Source organism: Pholis gunnellus, assembly GCF_910591455.1.
Source record: "Pholis gunnellus genome assembly, chromosome: 21".
In the NCBI taxonomy this organism is placed as follows: Eukaryota; Metazoa; Chordata; class Actinopteri; order Perciformes; family Pholidae; genus Pholis; species Pholis gunnellus.
In genome coordinates, this window is record NC_136548.1 from 18183443 (window position 1) to 18198766 (window position 15324).

Consider the following 15324-nt stretch of genomic DNA (forward strand, 5'->3'; position numbering starts at 1 on the left):
ATTCAGGTGAGGAGTCGTACCTGTGTTCTGAAAACATGGAAAACTTTTTTTTTGCCACCTCATTTTCATTCAGGAGAACTTGTTAAATTCATCCAAAAAAACTTGGAAACTGGAGCAACTCTTGAGACGTCGCGGGCCGTCGACGCTCTTGAGGGAGGAAGCCGGTGCCAGGTTTCACGCTGGCTGTGTGTTCTGGCTCACTTCTGCATGAGACACCTCGAGGGTTCGCAGAGGACGGAGCCGTCTGTTTTTCAAGGAGGTCTAAAGAGAATAATCTACTTCCCGTGTCCGACTTACTGCAGGAATAAAACACACACACACACACACACACCAGCTCCTCACATCACTTTTACATCTTTCTCTTTTGTCTCTTCTGTCTTTGATGTCCCCCCCCTCGTCGACACGCTCACACGGCATTCATGAATTAATATTCGACGAATGCCGCGCGCCGCGCTCGAGCTCATTCAGCAAAAAGAGAACGCGTTGCTTTCCTTGTGAGTGAGCAGGAGGGTGAGCCGGGGTGAGGGCTTTGCCATCCCACTGACGGCGGGCGAGCACTACTCTAAATAGAAAGTACAGCCCCCTCCTCCTCTTCATCCTCTTCATCCTCTATCCACTCTGACTGGCGCAAGACCAGACAACTCACAGCCAGTCAGTGACACATGTGCACACACACACACACACACACACACACACACACTGGCCTCCGTATGAAAATCCGCTGGCGTCCCTCTGGGGACCATTAAGGGGAAAGTCAAGCTTGGCCACAAATGGTGAAGGGGTTTCCGGGTGGAGGGCAAGAGGCGTGGTGCAACAACAGTGCCGGAGCCGAGTCACGAACCCAGAGGAGGGCGTGCGGCGCCACCGGGCACCTGTCACGGACTCGGCGGCTGAGCGGTCTGGACAACGGCCGCCGGACGTCTGTCCTCCCCCCCCTCCGTGCATATGTTTGGCAACATGCCGCGATCATCTCAGAGGGCGTCAGAAGCATCGAGGAGCTCGCGATGATTAGCGTGATTAGTCCTGCGTTCATCGCTCCAATTAGGCTCCGAAGTCTCAGCAAGAAGAAGAAGATTAACTCAAGTGCTTTCGATCTTCAGACCAGTTTAGTTTTTCCCCCCGACTCATTAGATTTAATTTTCTAGTTGTGTTTTTTCTCCTCTCATGTAAAAATGAAGAATTAATGAGACAGAGTGAGATATCTTGACGAGGTGTGTGTGTGTGACATTTACACATTTGTACAAGGTGAAACACAAATTGGTCAAAGATGTGTTTAACAGTACAAACTGAGTAATATGCCTTTAAAAATCTGTCAAAATTCAGAAAATGACAATTGAATGGAAACGTAGTTATTGTTACGTTTGTTGAGTTACGTTTTTTACATTACGTTGTCAAGTTACCTTACATTAAGTTCTTACTTTGCATTGTTACATTACATTGTTAGGTTGTTACATTGTAATGTTACGTTGTCATATTGTTAGGTTACGTTCTTAGGTTACGTTAAGTTGTTACTTTGCATTGTTACATTACAGTGTTAAGTTGTTACATTGTTAGGTTGTTACATTGTAATGTTACGTTGTCACATTGTTACGTTGTTAGGTTACGTTAAGTTGTTACTTTGTATTGTTTGTATTGTTACATTGTAACACAAACCATGATGTTTTTTTTAAGCCTAAACCAAAAGTATTGTTCCCGAAACCTAAACAATAATTTCACAATGTTAATGTAAAAGGAAATTATCGTCATTATCTATACGTTAAGCCGTGATAGATTGCATGTACAGGACTAGTGTTGGACTTTGTCTGCATGATGTTTATGTATGAGTGGTAAAGAGGACATTCACCTGTAGCCAGGTTAAAGGGTTAAACAATGATTTACCAAAGGTTAAGATATACAATGACCTTAAACAATGACGGTATACAGTGGTGAGTTTGCAACATGTGCCATTAACCTGCAGGTTGGTGGAGAACCTCAGGTCTAAGAGGTGTGAGCTTTGTTTTAAGCACTAATAGTGAATGACTTCTGTCTCTGGGTAAATTATCATGTGATGCGCTGTATATTTATACATTTTATCAATACTTGCCTTGTGTGTTTTGAAAAGGCAATTTAAAGGAACAGTTGGACATTTTTTGTCACTCTTAAATGTGTCTGTTGATTATTAAGCTACAACCAGCAGCCAATTAGCTTAGCTTAGCACGGAGACTGGGAACGGGGGCTAACAGCTAGCCTGTCTCTGTTAAGTAGCACCAGAAACTACACCACCATGTCTATTAGAGAGCTACAGAGGTTTCAGTTAAATGCTAATAAACACGTTGTGTCTCAAGTCTCTGCAGACTGTTTCTGAAATAAACCAGGATCTTTCTCTAAACTTTAACACGTGCTGCTACTGCCTAAATAACATATAATAAAAGGTTTAATAATGCTGTAGTCACTGTGAGCAGATACTTTATTGTAAGACTGGATATTTTATGGGGAAAAACAAATTAAATACGTTGTCATCAAATCTTTTGTAACAAAACAAAACAGCTTTTAAAAGTTTCTTGTGTTTCGCTTTTTCGTCCTTAAATTTATATTTTCTTATTAATCTCCTGTGTTTGAAGATCTCATTGTTAATTTTTAATTTGCTTTTTTTCCTCTTCTCTGTAAAGCTCTTTGTAGCTTTTGTCAAGAAAAAGCTACAATGATACAAATCATTTAAGACATATTTACTGTTGCATATTTAATTCATGGGAATTTGTTTTTATGGCATCTCACCTCTTTTGATTTTCACACTTGCTTCGTGTCAACTCCTGAAAAAGCTTATTGAGTCAATAATTCTGACACATGACTCAGGTTTTATTCTTTCTATTATTATACTGTGTTAATATGTTTATCTTGGTTTTGACTTGACCCGAAGTCATTCAAATGATGGCCAGCGATGTTAAGCATCTGTCCTAATATGATGAGTTTAACTCTAGAATAGTAGAACACTTTACCTACATTTCTCTGATTATGCTTCAATGCAGGACTTTAACTTGTTCACAGTGTGTACTTGTATTAAAGTAAAGGATGTGAATTCTGTGCTGCTGTTACAGTTTTCTCCTTCAGTAATCTGTTAATGATCGTCTGTGAATAAAGTTGTGTGGGTTCTTCTTCTTCTTCTTCTTCTTGTAATTGGTTTTGCTCGTCTATAAATCTTATCATGGATTTGTCTCTTGGCGTTAAGAGTTGATCTTTGGCTGAAGCACGTCTCAGATCTTCTTTCTGCACCAACAACTCCGACTAAAAAGGGAAGCTGACTTTTGCACTCGTGGACTTGAACTCTGCAATAATCTCCCTCTGGATCTGAGGAGAAGCTACACATCCACTCAGGCTTTTAAGTGCCCACTGCGGACGACCCGCTCTGCACTCGCCTTCCTCTAAAGCCACTTATTGTTGTCCTAATACGACGACTACTACTACTCCTTCCTCCGTCTTCTTATACGTTTCCTTTCCTTATCCTTTATCATTTAAAAATATTTATTTTATGTATTGACTGGACTTTTAGAGCCGTGTCATCTCATAAAAAAGGGTTTGTGTAATAAAAAAAAGAAGCTTAAAAATAGATCAAGTGGATCAGCTGTTTACACCATAGACACACGGGAATTTATGGCAACCTCGTCTTCTGGTGGCAGTGAATCCGTCACCGATGAAATGGAGCAGAAACTAATTGGTCACAGCCGGTTCAGCCTGCATCTCCACATTCATTGGTTACACCGTTTTGTCTTGTGAAGCAATTTTGGAATTTTACAGGTTTTTCAACACCTCCGCAAGACGTGCCGCCCTCTAAACTATCCTAAAGAAACGTCCTGTAAAGACGGATAATATCGAACATGTGCTGCTGGTTGAAATGCTTGTTGAAGCGAAGTTTGAGTATACCTGGGTGCTTCCAATTCAGAGGCAAGCATTGTACATTTCAGTGCATATATTTAACAGCTGTAGTTAATCTACATATTTTAAACAGTAATAAAAACCCATCAGCTCCTGCACCGCCGCTCACCGAGCTCCATCAGACTCATTTGAGCTGTTTAGTGTGCTGTGTGCTGTGTGCTGTGTGCTGTGTGCTGTGTGCTGTGTTCACATTAGGACGGAGAGGAACAAACTGCTGCTTTCAGCTCAAAGTGGTGAATAAAAAACCCTGAAAGAAAAACAGAAAACTCTTTAAGGTCACCGTGTTTTTCTACCTTTCACAATGAAGCTTTTAGCAAAAGAAGTGACGGCAAAGCAGCTTCATTACACGTTTTGCCTTTAGCCTCTTCTGACCTCATCGGTGAAAAAAATATAAAATATTCAATAAGGATAAATAATAAATTCAGGCTAAAAATACACCATCAAGTTAAGGCTTCATTTAACTTGACTTCAGGAGTGATATCATGGGGGGGGGTTAACATTCAGAAAGTGATTCGGCCCGAAATCTCCATAAAGTAAACTCCTTTTTCCACTATTGACCTTCGCTGGTGGAGTCAGCTGATGGGAGGTCTGTTTTAAGGCTTTCAGTCTGCGCTTGAATGGCGATTATGTTAAAATCCTGAAGGTGAACTGAGCCTCGCAGTGTCAAATTACTGTTGAGCTGAATTATAACCCGACTCTCTCTCTCTCTCTGTCCTCAGGGTCCTGTGGGGGTTCCACACTCTAAATGACCAAGAAACACGTCAGCTTTTATCTCCTAAATGGACTGAATTGTGTGTCCTGTGCTGCGTCTGTTTTACCTTCAGAGTGCCGCAGTGCAATAAATGAAAACACGTCACAGACTACTGATCCATATTTGATCAGAATCATTTACTTTTTAAATGATCAGAGTTTTAATACCTATCAATACCTGGTGCTTTGGGTATCAGCTGATACCATTGTTTGATTAATAATCTTTATGCCTCACTGTGTGGAAGAGTGAGACTGAGGCTCAGCTGAGGCTGATGGTAATGTCGTTAGATGTGCAGGTATCTGACCACAGACTGTACATAAGAAGTGGACGTAGTCGTTGTGACGTCACTCGTTGGTTTGTGGAGTTTGGCGGTTTTGGCTTCGCCATCTTGGATTACAGCCGTTGCCGTGTTTTTTTTCACAATCAATGAAGAGGAAGTGACCATACTTGGACTGAGGAGTGACGTAGAGACGCCGTATACGTCTCTGGTAGAGACCTGTCAATCACTGTGTAGCCCCGCCCCTAAAGCATCCCCTGCTTTATGGTCTGTTTGACTCTAAATGGACCATCATTTACTAAATGAACATCATGCTGTATTGAAGAAGACTTGAAACTAGAGATTGAGACCATAAACTCATGTTTACAATGTTTACTGAGGTAATAAATCAAGAGAGAAGTAGAGTCATTTTCTCATAGACTTCTATACAACCAGAGGAGTCGCCCCCTGGTGGACACTAGAGAGAATGCAGCTTTAACACGTGAAGCTTTGGTTGAAGGTGAAGACCTGGAGGTTGCCGCCTGTATCTGGTCATAAACCAAAGTATTGGTATCAAATTAAAATGTGATGACCAAGGTCAGAAGGATTCTTCCATGAATGTCTGAACAAAATGACAGCCCATGCTAAGCAGTTGTTGAGATATTTGAGTGGAGAAACAAAGCGGTGGACGACCGATTGCCATTCCTACAGCTTATAAGAAAACATTTGAGAAAAGATTTATTTTCAAAAGAGAACACCAGACGTGTAATTTAGAGAGCAGATCTGTTTGCTGCAGCAATTAACTTTCAGCTGTACTTTAAGAGTTAAGACCTTTGAAGAAACTCTGGTGCGGAGGAGTTCAGGTAGAGTTCGACAAAAATCTGATCTCTAAAACATCTACAGAAACACATTGCGTCGAAATGGGTCCGATTATTTGGCTCTATGGCCCGGATCAAGTATTAAGAGTATTGACTTCGGTCGTTTTAACAGCCATCAGCATCTCAGGCAGAGATTTACACCTTATTTTGTGACATCATCCTATATTTCTTTTCCCATCTTAGCTCTGAAAACACAATATTTTCTCACAGCGGGTCGTCTTTAGTCTTCTTTCTTTCTGCTGTATTATCTGCAGCGGTCCTACTTTGTGAACACATGTTGTTTTCTACACTTTTTCTCTCGCTAATTTGTATGCTCATGCTAATTTCTCTGTGTACGCAATTACGTAAACAGGATTTGCCCAAGGGGAAGACGAGTAAGGGTGGAGGGAGGTTAGTTGTGAAATCAAATTAAATCTGTCTTTTGAATCTATTGTTTCTTCTTTTGAATCTATTGTTTCTTGTTTAGTTGCAGGAGCTTTGACACGGGAGGACTTACTGGTGGTGTTGTATCTGACGCCGTAGAACATCTCCGGACAGGGTCGTGACACCATCTGACCCGCGCCGCTCCTGGGCCAGCAGGTGCCGATGCCATCGATGGAGGTGTCACAGTAGAGTCCCGAGCCTGCAGCACGAGGACAGAAATGTCAAGGCACAGACCGTACAGTACATTCCCGGCATTGGCTCGGGACTACATATAGCCACGGTGGAATCCCGACAGCGCTCCGGCGGTAAATTGTTGGGGATGTAACAATGTGTTTGTGCACGGGATTTAATGATTACTCCTGAGTGTTGTCTCCAAATCTATTTCCAGCATTGTCTTTGATGTTAGCGTCTATAATCTGAATTCAGATCAAACATATTCTCCGCCTGGGGTGTTCCACAACAATCTCTGCTTTGTAGTAGCGCTGCATTGAATCAGTTTCACACATTGTGGATGGAGGGAACGTGTTTCGACTCACCGCTCCACTGACCTGTGGCGTTGCTCTGGGTTTGGTTCCAGGTGGAGGCCAGCGTCTGTACTGCAAAATCCAGAGGGAAAGACATTCATCAATAACCTCAATCTTTGTTTGCACACTTCAGAGGGCTAAGGAAATCTCATTACATCCAGATTAACAGCTACAAAGGGTGCGCATTAAAGGGCAACGGTAAACAGACAGATGACAGACCTTTCCTCCAGCAATAATGGGACGGTAGCAGCAAATATGAATGTAGACGTGCCCTGAGGGTAAGGCTATTATTTCTGCAATAACTCGAGAAGATTTAGATTTAGATTTTTTAAAGATCAGGAAATAAGGATGTTCTGCTGGGGAAGAGTTGACGCTTCAGTCTAAGAGATTTTTTAAAACCCGTTTGTGGTGAGAGAAGAAAAATAAGCACCATGTGAATGTGAATTCTGACTGTTGTCTGTTGTGAATTTGATTTGGGAGACCTTCACCAAGCACTCCACCATAGCTTCAAATACAGAATATGTGACGTGTGGACGTGTTTAAAAGCACCAAAAGTGATGTAACAGGTAATAAAGTTGTTAATGGGATTAGCACCGTTACTGACAAACAAACATTTCATTTTTTACTCCAATCACACCTCAGTCGTCGCTTGGGCATCATTTCAGAATTTGCAGCAATATGAAAGAGCTTCAGCACCGATAGGAAAACAGTACGTGTACAAAATGATAATACACTGTGTTATTATGTTGAGTTGTTACGTTGTGTTATTATGTTGAGTTGTTACGTTGTGTTATTATGTTGAGTTGTTACGTTGTGTTATTATGTTGAGTTGTTACGTTGTGTTATTATGTTGAGTTGTTACGTTGTGTTATTATGTTGAGTTGTTACGTTGTGTTATTATGTTGAGTTGTTACGTTGTGTTATTATGTTGAGTTATTATGTTGAGTTATTATGTTGAGTTGTTACGTTGTGTTATTATGTTGAGTTACGTTGTGTTATTATGTTGAGTTGTTACGTTGTGTTATTATGTTGAGTTGTTACGTTGTGTTATTATCTTGAGTTGTTACGTTGTGTTATTATGTTGAGTTACGTTGTGTTATTATGTTGAGTTGTTACGTTGGGTTGTTATGTTGAGTTGTTACGTTGGGTTGTTATGTTGAGTTGTTACGTTGTGTTATTATGTTGAGTTGTTACGTTATGTTATTATGTTGAGTTGTTACGTTGTGTTATTATGTTGAGTTGTTACGTTGTGTTATTATGTTGAGTTGTTACGTTGTGTCATTATGTTGAGTTGTTACGTTGTGTTATTATGTTGAGTTGTTACGTTGTGTTATTATGTTGAGTTGTTACGTTGTGTTATTATGTTGAGTTGTTACGTTGTGTTATTATGTTGAGTTGTTACGTTGTGTTATTATGTTGAGTTGTTACGTTGTGTTATTATGTTGAGTTGTTACGTTGTGTTATTATCTTGAGTTGTTACGTTGGGTTGTTACGTTGTGTTGTTGTACTTATCAAACTTTTTAAAATTCTGAAACATTGTCATTCAACGTATCTCGTTGTTTGCGGAAACTTACGATGTCAACATGTTTCTGTCGACTTGGATGATTTATCGTTGAAGTCATGAAGCAGAAACAGCTTCTGCTTCCAGCGACTCCACTGTGACAATTTGCTGCTTTCCTGTTTTATTTGATTGTAAACAGAATATTTTGGGCTTTCCTTTTTTTTAAACTCTATCTTTGACACTTCATTAACGTGAGTTGGAGCCGTACTCGTCACTTAAGTTAGAGAAGTTCAAGATTGTACCGAGTCATCCCGGAGAAATGTGTCAGCGTAACACAGAACATTGTTATCATAGTCCTCATCTTTAGTATCAAACCCGGAGGCAAATAACAATTAGATCTTTCCTGTTAGTGTGTGCATGGTTGTGTGTGTGTGTGCTCTCTGGGTGTGTGCTGCGGTTTACATTGTTCAATAACCAGTTTTTACTGTACCTGTGAGGTCTACGTGAAGGCGCGCTAATAAGAAAATACCTTTTTTCCAATCAACACAAGGACAGAGTTGTGATTTGGCATTTATTGGTCATTAAACATAAAAAGGCTCAAAATCAATTTAATCATAAGTGTTGCTAACAGCGGAGCGACTGGCAACACAACTGGCTAAGCATGTTGCTGTATTGTAAACACGGACTTACTGGAGACGTTTCCCGACAGCATGAGCAGAGCTTCACACGTCAGGTCTGCGAGGGAGCCTGAAGGCAGGAGGCTCATGATGGCGCACACCTGAAAACAGAGAAGAGCCACCGATCAGCGGATCAAACATCAACAGAACACGCTCAACACGCTCATTTAATCCCCCACGTACGGGCGGCGAAGTTCAATCCAACCGAAAGACTCGTGGTGCCCTTGAGCAGACGATGATACGTGTATTAACAACTCCTCTCGACTAATTTGGAGCGCTTTGTAGTTTGTGCGATCATTGCCCCCCCCCCCAACTCTTTCATGTTTACAGATACAAGGATTCAATAATATATAACGGCTAAGTTATTTACCTTCTTGGAGGGCTGCAGAGCTAAATTCACATTCATTCGTGTGCATTGTGTGTGCGTGGTTGCAGCGACTTGTGTGCACGGACATTAAATAATGTTACATAATTCAGGAGAGGGTTATGTGCATGTATCTGCTGGGTCTCATGTGACTGAAGAAACAGCTTGTTTTTCAGCACAACAACGATGTAATGATGCATCTGCTGCATTTACACAACCGGGACGATAGAAGGTGAGAACCTGGTTTTGGTGCTCGACAGCACAGCGGGTTCATTTTGCGTCCAGACTGGATTTCTTGTGGCTGCTGGTGAACGTGTGCATTGTGCTGCACGTTGCACCGGGGACGCGTGGAAACCCGTGATGCATCTGTGAGTGGTTGTTTTATTGAGAGGCAGAGAAGACTGTAAAATGTCACAGGTTATGTTTTTTGCTCGGCCTTTCTGGAGTTGACCCCGCACGTCGCTGCGGATGTCCTTGAGTCTATTACCCATAGCAACCATCCCTCTCCTCCTCTTTCCAGCTGGGGTAACGTGAGCCGCCCGAGGGCAGAACCGCGGTAACGCCGTTCATCCTCGCCGTAATAACAACGCACATACTTTAGGAGCAACAGAGGTCAGACGGCGGCTGACGGGTACCACGGCTTCACATGAACTACGGTGGCCTGCAGGTGACGTCAAAACACAAACTCTCTCTAGAGTCAGAGTTTGTCCGTTCTGGGCTACTGTAGAAACATGGCGGTGCAACGTGGTTGTCATGTTCGGGCACAACATGTATTTTGCATTTTGATGAAGACACATGTTTTTAGTTTCACACACAAGGATGAGGGAGAGACGAGGGAGAGACGAGGGAGAGACGAGGGAGAGACATCCCCGATAAGTTACGTGACTCCAACACTGCGCCTGTGTTCCATCACAGAAACTCATTTCGACGTCTTGTTAGAGCGGCCGACGAGCATTCAACAGATCGTTTTGATGAAAAAAAGCATATTTTCAAACTCTTGTTAAGATGTAAAAGCTTCGGTCAGCTTTCGATTTCTTCAAATATGTCAATTCTTTTAAGAGTGATTACCAGCTTTGTAATACTAAAACAACAGTAAACTGTTTTCTAGCTGTTCTTTGTTGCTGAGCTTCAGGTTGCTCAGCACGACAGTTCACCCTCAACTAGAACCAACAGCACGGCTCTTACCTCTGAGTGAGTCACATCACATTTACACTACGGGGCAGGAACACAGGGAGACCTTTATATGTTCCCTTACATTACAAATAGAGTGATATTTGGGAGAATCATGTTTTGAAGGGGATATCCCTTTTAATTCTACCGTTAAATACCTCACCGCAAAAACAAACACTAAAACTACTGCGATATAAATTTGAGGTCATATCGACACACAGCCGGCAGCACGACGGATAAAAACGTCTCATTCTAAACTAATGAAGCTCTTAGTTTCAGGTTATTACACAATAAGGAAAAGTATGAATATTCAATTTCTGCCAATAGCTGCCCCACAATTCTACACACTGGCCCTTTAAATAAAACACACTTCTCATTATTGCCACATCTGAAACACATTGCACTTCTTCCCTTTTTTGGGCAGAACCTAAAGAATATGTTTCTTTGAAGAATGAAACTGTGTTTTTGTCTCATTACGTGTGCGAGTTGAAGGCACATTGACAGCGGATGGCTGCAGCAGCAGGGTGCGTAGTCACGTCACGCAGACTGTAACTGTAGCAGATGTTGTGGGTTGAACGGTCCTCGGTGGCTCGCTGCGTCTGTTTCACGCTCGCTGAGTCCTGGCCAGGTATCAGAGGAAGTCACCTGCTGTACTGCTGGCCGCCTGCCTCCTCCCACCTCATTAAAGCTCGACAACGTGACTGATAGCCTCCGCTAAGATAACCAGCCTGTATTTACTCAGCGGGGCGTCGTTTTCTGTGTGTGGAAGATGCTCTCGTTTAAAATACAGTCACAGGATTACTGTCAACAAAAAGAAGGCCACACTTCTAGAGTTATGTATCAAAGGATTATTATGAGCCAAGCATTGATGTTTTGTGGTTATTTGAGATGGTAAAACAGCCTTTCTGTCTGCAATCAAGTCCTGAGAACCTTTTTAAAACCACAGTCTGTTCTGTAGTAAGAACATGCAGTTCATTCTGTATTTACATCTTTAATAAATGTTCTCAATGAGAGGCTATTTCCACGGCTGCTTCTGGACACGTTGGTGTCCTCAGTGAGACGTTGGGACAGATGCTTTCATCATAATGCGTCATCATAATAAACAGACTTTGATGATCTTATTATTTCAAATGCATCTTCTTATTCTACATTAGTCCCACTGGTTTTACTCACTCAGATTAATTACACACTTTACCCATCGTGGGGTTGAATAAAGTCTTAAAGCTGATCGTTATCGGCAGATATTCAGTGAAAATATGCGCTGTGGAGATCAGCAGATCCCTGATAATGCTGCACGGTGAAACGGACGGGAAGAGAGCTTGAAACATAGAAGTAAAATAGGACATTGTGCATCATTTGACAAGTACAAAATAAGTATATAGAGCGGAAGCAGCTCGGGAGACGGACGGCTGACTAGTTAGCTCGTTAGCTCGTCCTCCTCTGGAGCAGAGGGAAGTGAGGCGGAGGGACAGCTAGAGACCAGCACACTGCTCGGCTCATTCTCTGTAACCAGCGTAGCATTAAAGCATGGTGGAAATAGCAAGATAGCTAATTCGCCAGCTGCTCCTCAGTCGGCTCTATTTCTATGGCTAGTAACGGTTCAGAAAGGTTTCTTTTCACAACTCACAGAGCAGATTTTAGACCTGCGTTCGAGTCAGTGAAGCAGCTTAACGATGTTTGCAGCGGTGTATTGTTGCCTTTAATATTTGCCTGTGATATGTAAAGTGTCAGTGAGCTGCAGCCAACCTGAGGTTTGTTTCACCACAAAATGTCACCGACACAAACACAAAGCAAACACTCAGAAGATCCAATGAAGCAGAACCAGCTTCTCTTGAAACAAATTGATTTGAAATGAAAGCAGGTTGAAATTCTTTGATTTAAGAATTAAAATGACTTTTAACGTTTTATAATCGGATCGTTTTTTGTATGAAAAGTAATCTGCAAAATTGAACACAAGTGGTAGAAGATAAAAAATACAATATTTCTCGCTGAAGGCTTGAAATCATTATTTAGTTTTGAGGTACTTGTACTACACTTCAAACCTCTACTCCGCTCTGAACAGCATTTATCTGACCTTATCTTGCAGATTCAGTGTTAAGTTTATTTTGATGCTTATTTTTTACACTTGAGTAAATATTTGAATGCTTTACTTTGACTTGTCACAGAGTATTTGCACACTGTGGCTCGTGTTGCTTGAGTATAACATCTGAATACTTCTTTTTATACCACTGAAATATTCTGGAAAAGTACCTCAAAACATAGTTTTTTTTAATGCACTGATCAGTTTAGAGTCTTCTTTCAGACTTCAGGTGTTTATTTGACTTTGTCTGTAGATTTCAAAGGTTAATCTCATTTGCATACCTTGCAGGTCTTTTGCATATAACCAAACATTTCAGAAATGCTGGAACACTATAAACAATAGTCTTAATGTGAGCAATGAAGTGAAGGTTCATGGTGATATCTATGAGTTCATGTGTTGACCCTCTTCACCTGTAGAGTCTCTAAATGTCTGTAATGAACTAAACGTCTCTTTAAAGGACGTTTTCTCTCAATAAGTTTGTTCTCAGACTCTGATGATAAATCTTCAGCAGCTCTTACACACCAAACGTTACACGTTCACTCCTCTCTATGTGCTGAAGGTTCACACAGCACTCACACACTCATCTATACACATTTATTAATTAAAACATGATTAACCACGACTTTGAATGGTTGTTGACAGTATTTTCTGATTCATGAAGCGACACAAAGAGATATTTAAAATTCCATTTGTAGAAACCTTTGACTAGAAGACTAACAAGAGTGTTGAACCTGGATTTATCCAATGCTCAGGTTTATGTTCTTCAAATGTATGAAACTAAATAAAATAATTCTCCTAATTAAGAAATCAACTGGAGAAGTTTCATGTGAGTTTAATAATCTAAGTATAAAAGAACCTCAGAGGTGAAGAGAACAGTACAGTACTCGAGTAAATGTACTCTTTTCTTTTTGACCTCACAGAGACACGTGAGTCGGGGTCCAGGTCTTAATAAATCACAACAAAGGAGGACGCGAATAGAAGCAGGAGGGTTCAGAGGATTCTTGACTATTCTTAGTGCTGCAGCTCTCCTGAAGCGCTTCTGCAGCATCACCGACCAACCACATGCCCCCCTGTGCCCCGACATAAGCCTCACATGAGTCATCCCGGGGAAGCTTTCAAGAGTTGAAAATGTTAATTGGACTTCTCCTTTCTGGGATTCCAAACACAGAACAGGAAGTGAGAGGAGTGCATTAACACTTTTAATCTCCATGTGTCCCAAATCTGTGTTTTCAGCATCAGCATCTGAGCTCCAAAAGAAGAGGGAGGCTCGTGTCACTTGGGATGGTTGTTCTCATGCCATCTTAACCCAAACACTTGGCTCATGCTTCAGTGTGCAAAGTGTACACGCACAGCGCTAATTTGATCAATATGATGCAGATTGTTGTTTAAAAAAACAAATACTCGAAGTGGTGCAGAAAGAAGTCTGGATTACTGCCAAAGCTTTGAGTTCAGAGAAAGGTTTTTATCTAATGGATGATAAAATAGCTGTGAGATGGAGACAATATCCGAAACTGACATCTGGATGAGATGATGGTGTTACATCCTCTCGCATCAAGATTATATTCCGCTGAGTTTATTCAAATATTTCTAATTAAATGTCCAAACCCGGATGCGATGGTTTAGAAACAATATGAAGCCAAAAGCGCAGAACTTACCTCGAGCAGACAGAAGCATTTGCGACGCATTTCCACCCGTTTACTGTTCACATAGTGTCCACATGCGTCAATAAATGTCTTCTTGTGACTCCGTTTTATCCACCGAGACTCTCCCTCTTCAGTTTCATTGTGCAAAAAAAAGAAAAAAGAAAAGTCGCACCGTTTCTTGTGTCCAATAAAAACCAGAGAAACAGAAGGTGCTGCTTTAAATGCCAGCAGAGAAACAGGCGCGTGGCCGGAGAGATTAGATCCAGTCCAGTGAGGAGGATCCCTTCAGGTGTCCTCTCCGTTCAGTTCGGCTTTTTCTCCTGAAATGAAGTCGCTGCGTCAGTTTGTGTTACGCGGACTGGAAACCGAATCCACCTTTTGGAGAGACGCGCGCACCATCAGATGGACTGTACCGCACCCGCTTCGCGGCTGGCCCCGGACCAGAAAAAAAAAACTCCCTTTGCTGGCACGCTTTCTCTCCGCAGGTTACACCGTCGTGTTCCTCCTCCTCCTTCCTCCTCCTTCCTCCTCCCCCCCCCACTCTGGCTTCACTCCAGCGTGAGAGTCCCGCGCGGATCCGCTGTGGTGGTTCAGCATCTACGCCTCGACGCGCCGCCCACGTTGTGCCACTTAAAACCGGAGGAATAACTCAATTCCTCGCCTCGGAGTTAATTATGCAACGGCTCTCCGCTGTCCCAGATCATAATCTGTAATCCCTCTGCAATCTAGACGGCAGTGCTTTAGGGAAAGTTAAAGGACGCAGATAGATGATTTTATTGGGGGGGGGGGGGGGGGGGGGGGGGGGGGGGGGGTAGAATCCGCGCGCATTACTGAAAAGAAGAGAAGCTCATCCAGGAACAGGGAACCCTTTTAACATGTGTCCCTGTTCTCAGCTGAATCAGAGCCAAACTCTGAGTTCCCAGATTTGGCTTTGAGTGAGGATGGACAGATGGTCCCACTGTGTCAATAAAAAATACATAAAACAAAGTTAAGCATCTCGCCGGGGTTCTTTTTAAATAAAACCCAATGCAAATGAGTTCCAAATAAACAGGCTCTTAAAAATAAACAGAGTGCAGATCAGTGCTCAAACAATCCATCAGTCAATGGACAGTCAGGATCAGTGGGTCCATAAATAACTGCTGGGTCAT

The 15324-nt window shown here is 42.0% G+C and overlaps 1 protein-coding gene across 1 annotated transcript in view; it reads right to left on the reverse strand.

The window, feature by feature from the left end:
- The window catches only part of LOC306712617 (corticotropin-releasing factor receptor 1-like), a 46079-nt gene extending 31767 nt beyond the window's left edge, over positions 1–14312 (reverse strand). Inside the window, exons 1-4 of the mRNA XM_079181985.1 lie at positions 14189–14312; positions 8933–9020; positions 6754–6813; positions 6291–6416 (exon numbers count right to left, since the gene is read on the reverse strand). Of these exons, the coding sequence (XP_079038111.1) occupies positions 6291–6416; positions 6754–6813; positions 8933–9020; positions 14189–14218 (304 nt within the window). The 5' untranslated portion in view covers positions 14219–14312. The remainder of the gene's footprint in view (positions 1–6290; positions 6417–6753; positions 6814–8932; positions 9021–14188) is intronic.
- Positions 14313–15324: the final 1012 nt, after the last annotated feature.